Source organism: Sinohyriopsis cumingii, chromosome 3, assembly GCF_028554795.1.
Source record: "Sinohyriopsis cumingii isolate HCF-2022 chromosome 3, ASM2855479v2, whole genome shotgun sequence".
Taxonomy (NCBI): domain Eukaryota; kingdom Metazoa; phylum Mollusca; class Bivalvia; order Unionida; family Unionidae; genus Sinohyriopsis; species Sinohyriopsis cumingii.
The window spans coordinates 134,870,865-134,883,436 of record NC_142963.1 but is presented as its reverse complement, the minus strand read 5'-3'; the positions used below and the strand labels follow the sequence as shown (position 1 = coordinate 134,883,436).

Below are 12,572 nucleotides of genomic sequence, written 5' to 3'. Positions count from 1 at the left end.
AGTAGAAAAAATTTCATGTTATCATAGTCTGAATAAAAGATTTCGTAGTCTGATTTAAGTTTTGAAATGACGGTTTTTTAAAATTTAACGATTTAGAAAATTGCATTGTATTTTCTCGCAATAGATCATATAATGTAATATTTTAAAAGGGAATTGTTTCTGATTAACACACGCACACACACACACACACACACACACACACTGATGTATTAATCCTTTATAAGATGCCTGATTCTGTCCTTTAAGGCAATTATTATAAATTTAAGTCTATCTGCCTCCACGTGACTATTTAATTCAAATTTCTTCACCAAATAAATGCAATAGTTTAAAAAAAAATTGTTTAAAGTTTAAATACAAAACTGCTCGCACAGTTGCTGTGCATATATTTACTTGTCTTGTAATGAGTAAATACAAATAATAAAACAATAACTTGTTCTTTTGTATTTATTTATAACGTTCTTTCGTTTATGTACTTAACTGTAAATTGGAGCATGTCATTTGCAGCTTTTGTTTAGAAGATTTTCATTAAGCCACACTAATCGCATTTTCATTGAGTCACATAATCAGATTTTCACTAAGCCACACTAATCAGATTTTCACTAAGCCATACTAATCCGAATTTGACTAAGTCACGCTAATCAGATTTTCGCTAAGTCAGACTAATGAAGAGATTTTCACTAAGCCATACTAAACATGAGATTTTCAACAAGCCATACTAATCAGCGGATAAGAAAATAAAGTTAATATCATTACGATTTGATATATAATAGGTCAGTTCTAACGTTTGGAACAGAAGGATTCCAAAAGTAGTAAAATATACTATTTTAATAAACTGGAAAAGAAGACTAATGGTAAGTTTATATGTCATGTAGTGCTAATGTAGTATATATTTTGATTCACCAAAAAGTGAAATAAGACGAAGATTTGTTTTCAGTGATGTATGTATATTTGTAGTTTTGGTATTTGTTTATCACTGGACTGGTAAACAAATATATTGTTCTGGCTAACGATAAACTCAGAGGGTAACCAAATATCGGGGTCTTGTTTTTCTGTGGCTCCACCTATTGGAAAAATAACGGACTTCGAGCTCTCCTTATTGGGAGCCGATAAGTTTTTGTATCGGTCCGCTTAGTAAATGCCAGACTTTTAGCATTGGTCTGTTTAGCACATACCAAGCACCTACTATACAGGAAGAGGAACTGTTGTTGTTGTTGTGGGGTTTAACGCCATTTTTCAGCACACGATAGGCTATACATGGCAGCCAGTATTACTGGTGGAGGAAGAACCCGGGAAGACCCGAAAAGAACCACCAACCCACGATAAGCTACTGGCAAGCTTTCTCACATACCCACATTGGCTGAATCCGAGACTCGAACCGGCGCAGGGAAGAAGAACTGAACCACTTCAAAGAAAAACAGAATAGTGAAGACCACCGTCGCCGTTCTAGAATGTAAAAACAACTAGTAAGGATGTCACAAATAAAGAAAAGTAAGAAGAAAGGGGAAAAAGGAAGTGGTAAACCACAAGAGGTGATACAAGAACAAAACTAGAAAAAGGAAGTGGTATAACATGAGAGGTGATACAAGAACAAAAAGGCAATAAAAAGAACAACTATAACAGCAGCAACATTTCCTGGACGAGCACTGGCAGCCATTGCAACAGTGAAACCTGCCGCAATAATAGAAACAGCAGCATCAACATTCACTACCAGTCGAGTTAAACCTGAAGATGGAGGATTGGGAGAGTGACGATAATCAGCCTCACTTTATTCATCCGTCTCTATAAACCCATGGCGATAGGAAGTTGGAAAAATAGATGTCTTTGGTGTGGAGCCCTACCTTGGAGGTGCCGGCACTAACCCTCTTTGAGATAAAAATAAAAATGAACTTCTCAAGGGTAAAAATAGTCTTTTCTGAGTTACACTGGTCTATAGAAATAAAAATGCTATTCAATAGTGTCAAAAGTTGTTTTATACATGATGATTCTAAATTTTAAAAAAAAATATAATCTCTTCGTTTAAATTTTAGATAAAGTTGCCTTTCTTAAACAAATGTTTTATTAATTTTTGGAGGCTGTTTTTTATCAGTTCATTTTCTTATATACCTTTTTACGTTTTTATGTTTGCATGAACAATGTTTTGTTTTGTTTTTTAAGCCAATTTTCCGAGCATGTGCAAACTTTTAAACCAATTTAGTGCACTTGCACTATCTTTTAAAACATTTTTGTGCACTTCCACACCTGGCGTGATGTGATGAAATACCTCTGTTGACTCCACATTCAGCTGGGGCACCCGGGATATAATTCTTAACGCCACGATGTTAAACTATAAAAGTAACTCCACAGCTGTAACCACGCTCCTCATCTGAATCTCATTACTTCATCTTTGCGCTTTAACAAACGAGTACGTTGACTGGATCCTATATTTTATCTATCTTCACATATTCAAATCCAATCGAATTGGTATCCTGTGGCGTCTGCAACATGCTACCCTGTAACATTGTCAACTCTGCGCTTTGTCTCTGTAAGTAAAGAATTCCTGAAAGTGTCCTCTTGCGTATTAGATAAAAATCTTGACATTCTGCACCAAAGCCATTATTGAGAAAAGAGCGCAGAAAATAATGCAGTATGCATTGATTTTGCTACATTGATCAACCGCCAGAAATTTACATCCTGGTAGTGATGTAATCCTTGCAAAAGGAGATTACCCATTGTGCGGAGTATTAGCTTTAGTAATACAGTGTCTATTGTATGCGTGTTGGATGGTCTTTAAGTGTGGTAGATCCCCATACTGACCCATAATGTTCCATTCTATTAGTCCCCATAATACCATCGACGCCTACTTCTTTTTCCTATGTTAATTATAGCGATTCTTTATCACATAGGCACTACACTTTACATATAGTATGTGCAGTTTCATATTTTTGGATATGACAACATGCTAAAATATAATTTTATGCGATTCTGATTGGTCCAAATAACTCCATGACATTTTTACGGAATATTCTCTTTATTTATTGGCTGCTATCATGGCTAAATTTTCCTTACCACACCTTTTAATTTTACTTTTACTATCAACATTTTGGCTGACATTTTTTTAATCGATTGCCCAAAAGGAATGTGGGTAAAAAAGTTGTGTCTGTCTGAACATGGAAAATTTACCCCACACCATGCATAGATTATCATGCGCTGAAAATGGCGTTAACCAACAAACAACAACAACAAATAAAACTAAGGGATTTGGTCGAATGAGAGCATGCGTGGGTAGAGGGTGGGCGATAAATCTGTAACATGGAATCCACCCTATATGCAAGAGTGGTTTTAATATTAGCTTATAGGAGTAAATAAATTCATCACTGTTCACAGAGCAATGTGGACATAAAATGGTCTCTAAACCGAGAGAACCTTACCAAACCACAGCATGTTCGAGCGGTATAACAGCTCAAACGAGCTAATGTTTTTTTATTAGGTAATGCAGTTTTGATTCTAAATTAAACTTGTATATGTCTCCTGTAGTCGACAGTTCCGAATCGAATAATGCAAGTATCCAATCATATATACATTACTGTAAATATGGAATATTTGCATCTATGATAATCCTTTCACACGAATAACCAACAACTAGAATGCTTAGTACCGAAACCGAAACACATTACTCTGACCGAACTCGGGTCAAACTATGTGACATGATACTGGACTTTCATGGACATTCTGTAATTAAAAGGTCATGATGTCTGAGTCAAATATTATATTTATTAGGAAGGACAATTGCTCTTTGAATTATGCTTCGTAAAAAAAAATCAATGTTACTGGTTATAGATCTGAGAAAAATATTCCACTAGAGCCAGAGAAATTTTTTTACTCGTAATAAATGAAAGGTCAATCGTTTGAGTCGGAATGAAAGAAATTATTTCTTCTTTTACTCTCTTAAATATTTCTATTAAATAAAAACTATATATTAGCTACAATAGCAACATCATTATACTGTGACGTAACTGATAAAAAGGACACGCTACATCAGGAGTCTCAAACTCAAATCACCCTGAGGGCCGCATGAGGGCATTTTCGATGGCCCAAGGGCCGCACCACCTTTGTTATCTCTCATGACACCTTGTGACGCCAATCGTTTTGTGGGCCACGGATACGGCTTGGCAGGCCGCGTGTTTGAGACCCTTGTGCTAGATATTGTTGTTGTTGTTGTCGGGTTTAACGCCATTTTTCAGCACCACATATGGCGGCCAGTATTAATGGTGGAGGATAAACCCGGGAAAACCCCGGAAAGAACCACCGACCCACGAGAAGCTATTGGCAAGCTTTCTCACATACCCACATTGGCTGAATCCGAGACTCGAACTTGCACAGACAGAGGTGAGAAGGCAGTGATCCGTAACGGAGAGCGCTTTAGACCACTCGGCCACTCGGGGCCCCCTGTGCTAGATATAGAGGGTCTCAAATGGGTAATGATTTATTGTTAAATTTATGAAACTCGTACAGCTTTTGCGAGTTTCATATATTCAATACTAAATCATTACCCTTTTGAGACCCTCTATATCTAGCATGTAATTTTTATCAGTTACGTCAGTTTAATAATGTTGCTAATATTTGACTAAAAGACATTTAAAAGTTACAAAACAGCACTTCAGTGGCATATTTGTTAACAAAACTCCCCGACTTTGAGTAGACTCCAAAATGCTATTTGTTTCTTCTTACGCCTCTGCAGATTGCGTGTGCACTTACTGCAGTTACTCGTCCTTGCAGAGACTGCCTTTCGTTTCTCTGAAAGCCACTCTTTCTGCGCTGTCAAATGATGTATCAAACGAAAGTTACTGAGTTCTATTTTGTTTCTTAAAATGTTCTTCGTCTATGCATGAAATGTAAATATCTTTGATTGTTTCCCCTTTACTTGTGAATTTATGTTCTTATATTTATCCTTCATATATAGTTTCCTATGGAGACGTTTGTCTAAAGTTAAGAACTTCACTTCACCTATTGAGCTCCTAAATTCAAAATCATAAAGCTAACAAATTAGTTTAGTCGGTAACATCTACAGTCATACACAGGTATACGATTATATGGTTTCTGGCGCTGATATATCTCTTGGAACAGACAAGTATGGCTATTTTACACGAGGAACATCTCATGTGCGATATAATAAGAAAATAAAGATATAATACCATACCCAAGTCCCACGGGATCCGCTTCTTGGACAGCGATGAAAATACCTATTAAGTTTATAATTAATTAATTGATTAACAAAGTACATTTTTGTGCAAGCTTACAGCTCATGAAAGATTAAATGAAACCTCTCTCACCTTTTTATATGGCCTCTCCTTTAGCGTTAGGTAATTCGGTTAATAGTGTATAAGTTTTAAATTAATAAATCAATTGTTACGTTACTGTACACAAGCCTACAAACCATGACAGTCTATATGAATCCACCCTCTCCTTTATATGACTTTACGTTCAAAGATATGTAACTCGATTAGCTGTTTATTGCAGTGTAGAGTATATACCTAAAGACCATGAGAAGTCAAACGTTATACATGAAAATATTTTACCGTCTATCGACATAGGAGAAATCCTTGTGTATGTTGTTTTGTTTTTTTTACACAGATTTACTAACACAAACCTACGACTTTTTCCCCAGCGTGAATGTAACAAACCAGTCAGTGATCTGTCATGCAGCATCAGCAATCTTTCTTTCTTGTCAAGCAGCGTGAATTGTAACAGCTGTATCGGATTAATGATTTATATTTAGCCGATCAAATTTTAACAGCTGTATGGGACTCAGCTCTCACCTGTGGCTACAATAAGCTGTGGCATGCTCAGCGGCCACGTCCCGGAAAACGGCCTCGACTGGCCGGCTAAACCAGGCTGATAGTAGCCGACGGATCTTAAACCCTCGGTGAGTTAAGCTTTGTCTACCTAGCATGTGAAGACTGGATTCGGCAGCCTGCGCGGAGAAACCACCAGATGGACAACGGGCAGAAAGGAGATTCCCAGCAAAGCGCCGCGGAACGCTAACAGCTCGACGAGACACGTAGGACGTCCTGGTCATCCACTACACCCAAGGGAGCAAACAACAGACTCATGACCATGAAACTCCCCTCCTGGAAGAAAGACCTAACCATCATCAGTTGCTACGCTCCAACCTTGACCAACCCGGATGAACTGAATGTCAAGTTCTATGAGGATCTTCACTCCGTTATTTCTGACGTTCCAATGGCAGATAAATTCGTCATCCTTGGCGTCGTCAATGCAAGAGTAGGCTGTGATCACGCTGCATGGGATGGAGTGCTGTGAAAGTACGGATTGGGTCATTGTAACAGCAAAGGTCTCTTTTTGCTCTAGACTTGCGCTGTGCATGAACTGCTGATCACCAATACAGTCTTCCGCCTCCCTACCCTAAACCGGACGTCATGGATGCACCCTCGCCCTAAGCACTGGCATCTCATCGACTACGTCATTGTCAGGAAGAGGGGTAGGCATGATGTGCGTGTGACCAAGTCCTTGTGCGGCATCGACTGCTGGACAGACCACCGTCTCATCATCACCAAGCTCAACATCCGTATTCAGCCCAAAAGACTCCCACAGGTAACGAAGGCTCCTAAACGACTAAACATCACCAAGCTGTCACGTATCAGTACCGTATAGTCTCTCGTGGATGCCCTGGAAGAACGCCTGAAATCCACCCCTCTAGACAATCAGAACAAGGAAACCGACTGGGCGGCATTCAGAGAGCTGGTCTACAGCACAGCTTCAGAAACCCTAGGACCTTCAACCAGAAAGCACCAAGACTGGTTTGATGAGAACTGCGACAAGATCAAGCAGTTCCTGGATGAGAAACACCGCCTCCACCAAACCTACCTCAACATCCCACTCCCAGCAAAGATGCGTACAACAATATACGCAGATCTGTACAGCAGAATGTCCGTCAGATGTGAGACAAATGGCTGAGCTGATGAGATCCAGTGCTACGCAGACAGGCATGACATGAAGAACTTCTACAACGCCCTGAAAGAAGTGTATGGACTTACATCCTCTGGATTATCTTTCCTTCTCAGCGCAGACGGAAACACACTAATTACTGACAAAGAGAAGATTCTTCATCGATCCGCTGAACACTTTGACAGCGTCCTGAATCGTCCTTTATCCATCAACGATGAAGCCATCAGTCGTCTATCCCAATTACCCATCAACGAAGCACTGGATGACCCTCCAACCTTGCCCGAGACACAGAAAGCGATACGTCTGCTCTCCAGTGGCAAAGCCCCTGGTTCAGACTCCATCCCAGCTGAAGTCTACAAGGAAGGGGGAACAGCCCTGATAGAAAGGTTCCACCAACTGTTTTTACTGATGTGTCAGCAAGAGACGATCCTCCAGGAATTCAAAGGTGCTTCTATAATCCACCTGCATAAGCGCAAAGGTAACCACCAGGCCTGAGACAACCACCGGGGTATATCCTTGGTCTCAATCGCAGGAAAGATACTCGCCAGAATCCTACTGAACCGCCTCAGTATGCACCTTGACCAGGGACTCCTGCCAGAAAGCCAGTGTGGATTCCGGAAAGAATGCGGGACCATCGACATGGTGTTGGCTGCGAGGCAGCTACAAGAGAAATGTCAAGAGGAAAAGGCCAACCTTTTCTCCATCTACATCGACTTGACAAAGACCTTTGATACTGTCAGCATAGAAGGCTTGTGGAAGGTAATGGCCAAGTACGGATGCCCGATACAATTTATATCCATGGTGCAGCATTTCCACGACGTCATGTAGGCACGAGTCCAGGACAGTGGATAGACACATGAGCCATTCCCAGTAACAAATGGCGTCAAGCAGGGTTGTGTTCTGGCACCGACACTATTCAGTCTATTGTTCTCCGCCATGTTGGCTAATGCTTTCCGAGACGGAGATGTTGGAGTCGGCATTAGTTACCGTACAGATGGAAAACTGTTCAACCCCAGGACTGCGACCTCAACGCTGGCTCAGAAACTGACCTGCAACGCAGCGTTGACAAGTTCTCCAGCTCCTGCACAAGCTTCGATCTCACCATCAGTACCAAGAAGACCGAAGTTCTGCATCAGCCGGCCCATGGACAGCCCTATGTTGAGCACAACATCACCGTCAACGACCAAAAATTCAACGTAGTGAACCGCTTCACTTACCTTGACAGCACCCTGTCAGAGAGCGTCACTATTGACGACCAAGTGAACCTCCGCATTGCCAGAGCCAGCTCAACTTTCGGCAGACTGTATGCCAACGTCTGGAATAGAAGAGGCATCAGCATCAAGACCAAACTAAAGGTCTACAGGGCAGTTGTGCTCTCCACACTACTTTACGCATGCGAAATGTGGACGATGTACCAACGCCACGCTAGGAACTGAACCACTTTCACACCACAAGTCTCAGGAAATTCTTCAACATCAAGTGACAGGACAAGGTTCCAGACACCGAGGTACTCACCTAAGCAGGTCTACCCAGCATCCATAACATCCTGATGCAGTCCCAGCTACGCTGGGCGGGACATGTTGTACGCATGCCAGACCACCGTCTGCCTAAGAGACTCTTCAATGGCGAGCTACAGAAAGGCCAGTGATCCCACGAAGGTCAGAAGAAACGCTTCAAAGACAGTCTGAAAGCTGCATTAAAAGCGTTCAATATAACCCATGATTCCTGGGAGCAAACACTCCTTGTTGAGAAGTACAGTCACTTATAGCAATGGCGCGTACAAAGCAATGATTACAGGACTATCTTTACTGCCCACTACAGACTCCGAAACTCAAAAAGGGTGAGAAGAATCATCACTTTACACAAAAATTAACCAAACCAAATCGAAAATTGCCAAGAAATGGAAAACAACATGGAAAATCGAGGTATTGAAAACAAAATTCGTGCAACACGAGGCAATATGGCGACGAGGAAAGAAGTCAATTACCTTGAGAAATTCTTCGAGCTGGAACGAGTAATGATACATGACAAAAGCTACCTAAAATGTAAATACAGGGAAGGAACGCAAGAAATAGACATGAGGCATATACAAAGGGAAAACATACCTTGTCTAACCACAGTAATGATAGCCATGAAAATAGCTCACCCGGAATGTATGGATAGAGTATACTCCATAAACCCTAATGGATACAAAGGCTATATAATAAGACCGAAAGGGAAGAAACCAATATTACCATATGGAGAAATGCAGATTGGGAAAGGAAAAGTGACAATAAAGGAACCAGAACCTTTGTTAAGGGAGATTAAAAAACGAACAGGAGAATTACATGTTACAGACATCCCGCTGGAAATACCAATAGAAGCAATAGTCAAGCGTTTTGAGGAAAAATACAATATCCCGGTTAGCTCAGCAAGGAACAGAACGATCGAAACAACATCAATTTTAGACGGAACACGGATATTAGAGATAGAACTCAGTAACATGAAGAAAGTAAAGAGAGCCTTTTACATATTCGGATTCCTAGCAAAGACATGGTACAAAGGATGCATTTTTGACAGAACATGCAATAGATGTGGGAATACAGGTCACACACCATTTAAATGTACCCAGAACTCGGGAAATATAAGACCAATAATGACATCTACGAAAACAAGCAGCGGACAAATAGGAAATATGCAGCCACAACAACAACAACAACAAAGAACACAAGATGTGCAGCAGCAACAACAACAGCAGCAGGAAATACCGAAACAAGCAGGAAAAAAGATAGAACAAATACAACAACAAAGAGATGAGCAGAAGCAGCAACAACAACAAGAGCGTTTACAAGAACAGGAAATACAGAAACAAGCAGGAGAAAAGCAAAGGATAGAACAAATACAACAACAACAACAACAAGAGAGAGAAACGATACTACAGAAAGAAATCCAACCGCAGCAACCCAAACAGACAAGAAATGAACAACAAGGGCAACAACAACAGCAACAACAACAAACAAAGCAACAACAGGAAGAACAACAAAAGAAAATAAAATCACAACAGCAACCAGGGTCAACAACAACAACAACGACAACAACACCAACAGATCAGCCTTCAGAAAAAGAATCACGGGGATGTAAACAACAACAACATCAAATACAAATGCAAATACAAGAAAGTCAACTACAGCAACCCAAACAGACAGGAGGGCAACAACAACAGCAACAACAACAAACAAAGCAACAACAGGTGAGGGAAAATAGACAAGAAGAACAACAAAAGAAAATAAAATCACAACAGCAACCAGAAAACCTAGAATTACAAGGGTCAACAACAACGACAACAATACCAACAGATCAGCCTCCAGAAAACGGATCACAGGGATGTAAACAACAACAACAACAACAACATCAAATACAAATGCAAATACAAGAAAGTCAACAAGAAAATACCAAGCTAATCCAACAAGATATTGAACATGAGCAACAACTAGAAAGCAAACTACATCCAAAACAAACAAAACGAAGTCTACAAGGAAAAGAAGGGATACCAATACAGCCATCATTACAAGAAAATGACTCAGAAGTTACAGCTTTCAAATTACAACAGATCCAGAAAACACAAACACCTAGATTATTAGAAACACCCCAAACAAACAGGATACCGCAGCAAAATTCAAATGAAGATCCAGAATTGCTACAACCAATGGAAACAAGCCTAGATTTAAGGAAAGCACTTCGAAATAAGACAAAAACGAAAAGAAAAGAAAGGAGAAAAAGTCAAAAAGAGACAGAAGAAAAACCTATGTTCAGCTACGATGAATACATTGAAAGAAAGTATGGAATTTAAATAATTTAAAAAAAAAAAAAATTTTAAATTAAAAATTACACTTTACAAAAAGCAATAACACAATAGCTAAACATACAGAATAGCAATCATAACATGTAGGGCAGGAGGGCCTCCCTAACTGGTCTGTGAAGATCAAAAAGGAGAGAGAACCCTCCAAAAAAAAAAAAAAAGTATGCCTTATATCGCTCAGCGGCCTTACTAACAAAAGACAGCTAGGCTTGACTGCATTTTACTTATATCTTTAAGTGTAATAGTAAGAACCCTCATGCAGCTGCTATAACGTTGATTAATATGCACATACAACACTCGCAATTAAGCATGTCAACATTCTTGCTAATACATGTATATACCGTAAATTCGATTGAATTTTTTTAAAATTGTTAACAAGCTCAGCCGATCAAACGCAAGATTGCTGCATTAACTTGCTAGAATGTTCCTGATAATTCCAACTTATCAAAAATCTGGACGAAACAAGCTTACAAGCTTACTAAACCAAAAAATCTGGGAAACACAAATTCGAACATGACTGAAACCCAAACCAATCAGATGGACGTTGTTCATGTTAACAAACTTGGATGTCACTCCAAAATGGAACTGATCGTTGATTTTGATCGTATAAGCCTACATATGATAAATTTTTCGCAATGTCACGAGATGTTATAGCACTATACTGTATCAAAGTTCGAAAAATTGATGACATGTATAACATGTTCTCTCTCTATAGATATTTCTGTGGACTTTGCTGCACCTAGTTAGAGTGCGGGAAATGAAGCAATTATAGTTAGTGATGTAAAAAGAGATGAAACAGAAGAATAATAGAGAGAAGATTGATATGAAATAATAATAAAAATATTTGAATACCAAAAGTAGAGCTAGTACCGTGAGAAGTGTGTGAAAGAGATGATGGCGTGAAAATTAAGTTATTCTTGCACCAAACAGCGTTCTCCCACCGGCTGAAGAAGCCACATACCTCAAAAGTGCGGGTTTTGCTTGTTGGTCCACATGAAACAGCGGTCTCTTTTTCTTTTCGATAACGAACTATGCCCTTTAAATCTTCATTGCAAATATCTTTGCACTAACGCAAATGGTTTTGTGCATAAAACCCTTAATATTTGAAGAAAAAAAAAAACAGTTTCCATGTCAATTTTAGATGTGACTTATTTAATTTTCGTTGTTAATTTTCATTTTCAAACTCTCTTTTTTTGGACATTTTATTACGTAATTTTCATTTTCAATTTATCATTCCAAATGTTTCAATTTGTAAGTTTTAACTTTTACCTTTAAAATTCAGGTTCTTCTATTCTTTCTTTCAAATTTTTTTTCTAAATTCACTTTCAATTTTTTTAGTTGAATTTTTAATGTTGACATTAAGTATTTATTTTAAAGTTAGTGTTTTGTTTAATCAATTTTTAATTTTCTATTCTGGTTTAATTTTTGTATATTTGATATTTTATTTTCAATTTCAACATTTAAGGTCTGATTCATTTTTAATTTTAGTATTTCAGTTTGAATTTAGGTTTTACATTTTTTAACTTGTACTTTTCATGTCATTTCTTCATTCTGATTTTCAATTTTTAATTTCCATTTTCAATTTTCCTTTGCAATCTTTCAATAACAACTTTATTAATTTTTTATTTTTTTTCTCCAACTTTATTCTTAATTTTCATTGTAATTTTAATAAGGCCATCTTCCCTTGGATATAATTTTCTAGATGCCAATGAAAAATTGACACAGAGAGAAACTGACATTGTCTGCTCGAGACTGAAAACGGCAAAAAAGCGGCATTTTCATTCATTGT

General features: G+C 38.8%; 3 protein-coding genes across 3 annotated transcripts in view; all 3 read left to right on the top strand.

Annotated features, from left to right (window-relative positions):
* The window catches only part of LOC149803911 (histidine ammonia-lyase-like), a 55,597-nt gene that overhangs the window by 2,813 nt on the left and 40,212 nt on the right, over positions 1 to 12,572 (top strand). The window lies entirely within an intron of this gene.
* On the top strand, positions 6,991 to 7,440 carry LOC149803913 (uncharacterized). Its single transcript, XM_089954002.1, has one exon. The coding sequence runs from the start codon at positions 6,991 to 6,993 to the stop codon at positions 7,438 to 7,440; it is 450 nt and encodes a 149-aa protein (XP_089810128.1).
* LOC149803912 (uncharacterized) lies at positions 7,516 to 8,381 on the top strand. Its single transcript, XM_089954001.1, has 2 exons — positions 7,516 to 7,704; positions 7,962 to 8,381. The coding sequence occupies exons 1-2, from the start codon at positions 7,516 to 7,518 to the stop codon at positions 8,379 to 8,381; spliced, it is 609 nt and encodes a 202-aa protein (XP_089810127.1).

What these genes read in the sequence shown, in the direction of transcription:
- LOC149803913 (XM_089954002.1), top strand. Translation starts at nt 6,991, where the DNA reads ATGAAGAACTTCTACAACGCCCTGAAAGAAGTGTATGGACTTACATCC.
- LOC149803912 (XM_089954001.1), top strand. Translation starts at nt 7,516, where the DNA reads ATGCACCTTGACCAGGGACTCCTGCCAGAAAGCCAGTGTGGATTCCGG. An exon ending in GCATAGAAGGCTTGTGGAAG is followed by an intron (nt 7,705 to 7,961) that starts GTAATGGCCAAG and finishes GTTCAACCCCAG; the next exon opens with GACTGCGACCTCAACGCTGG.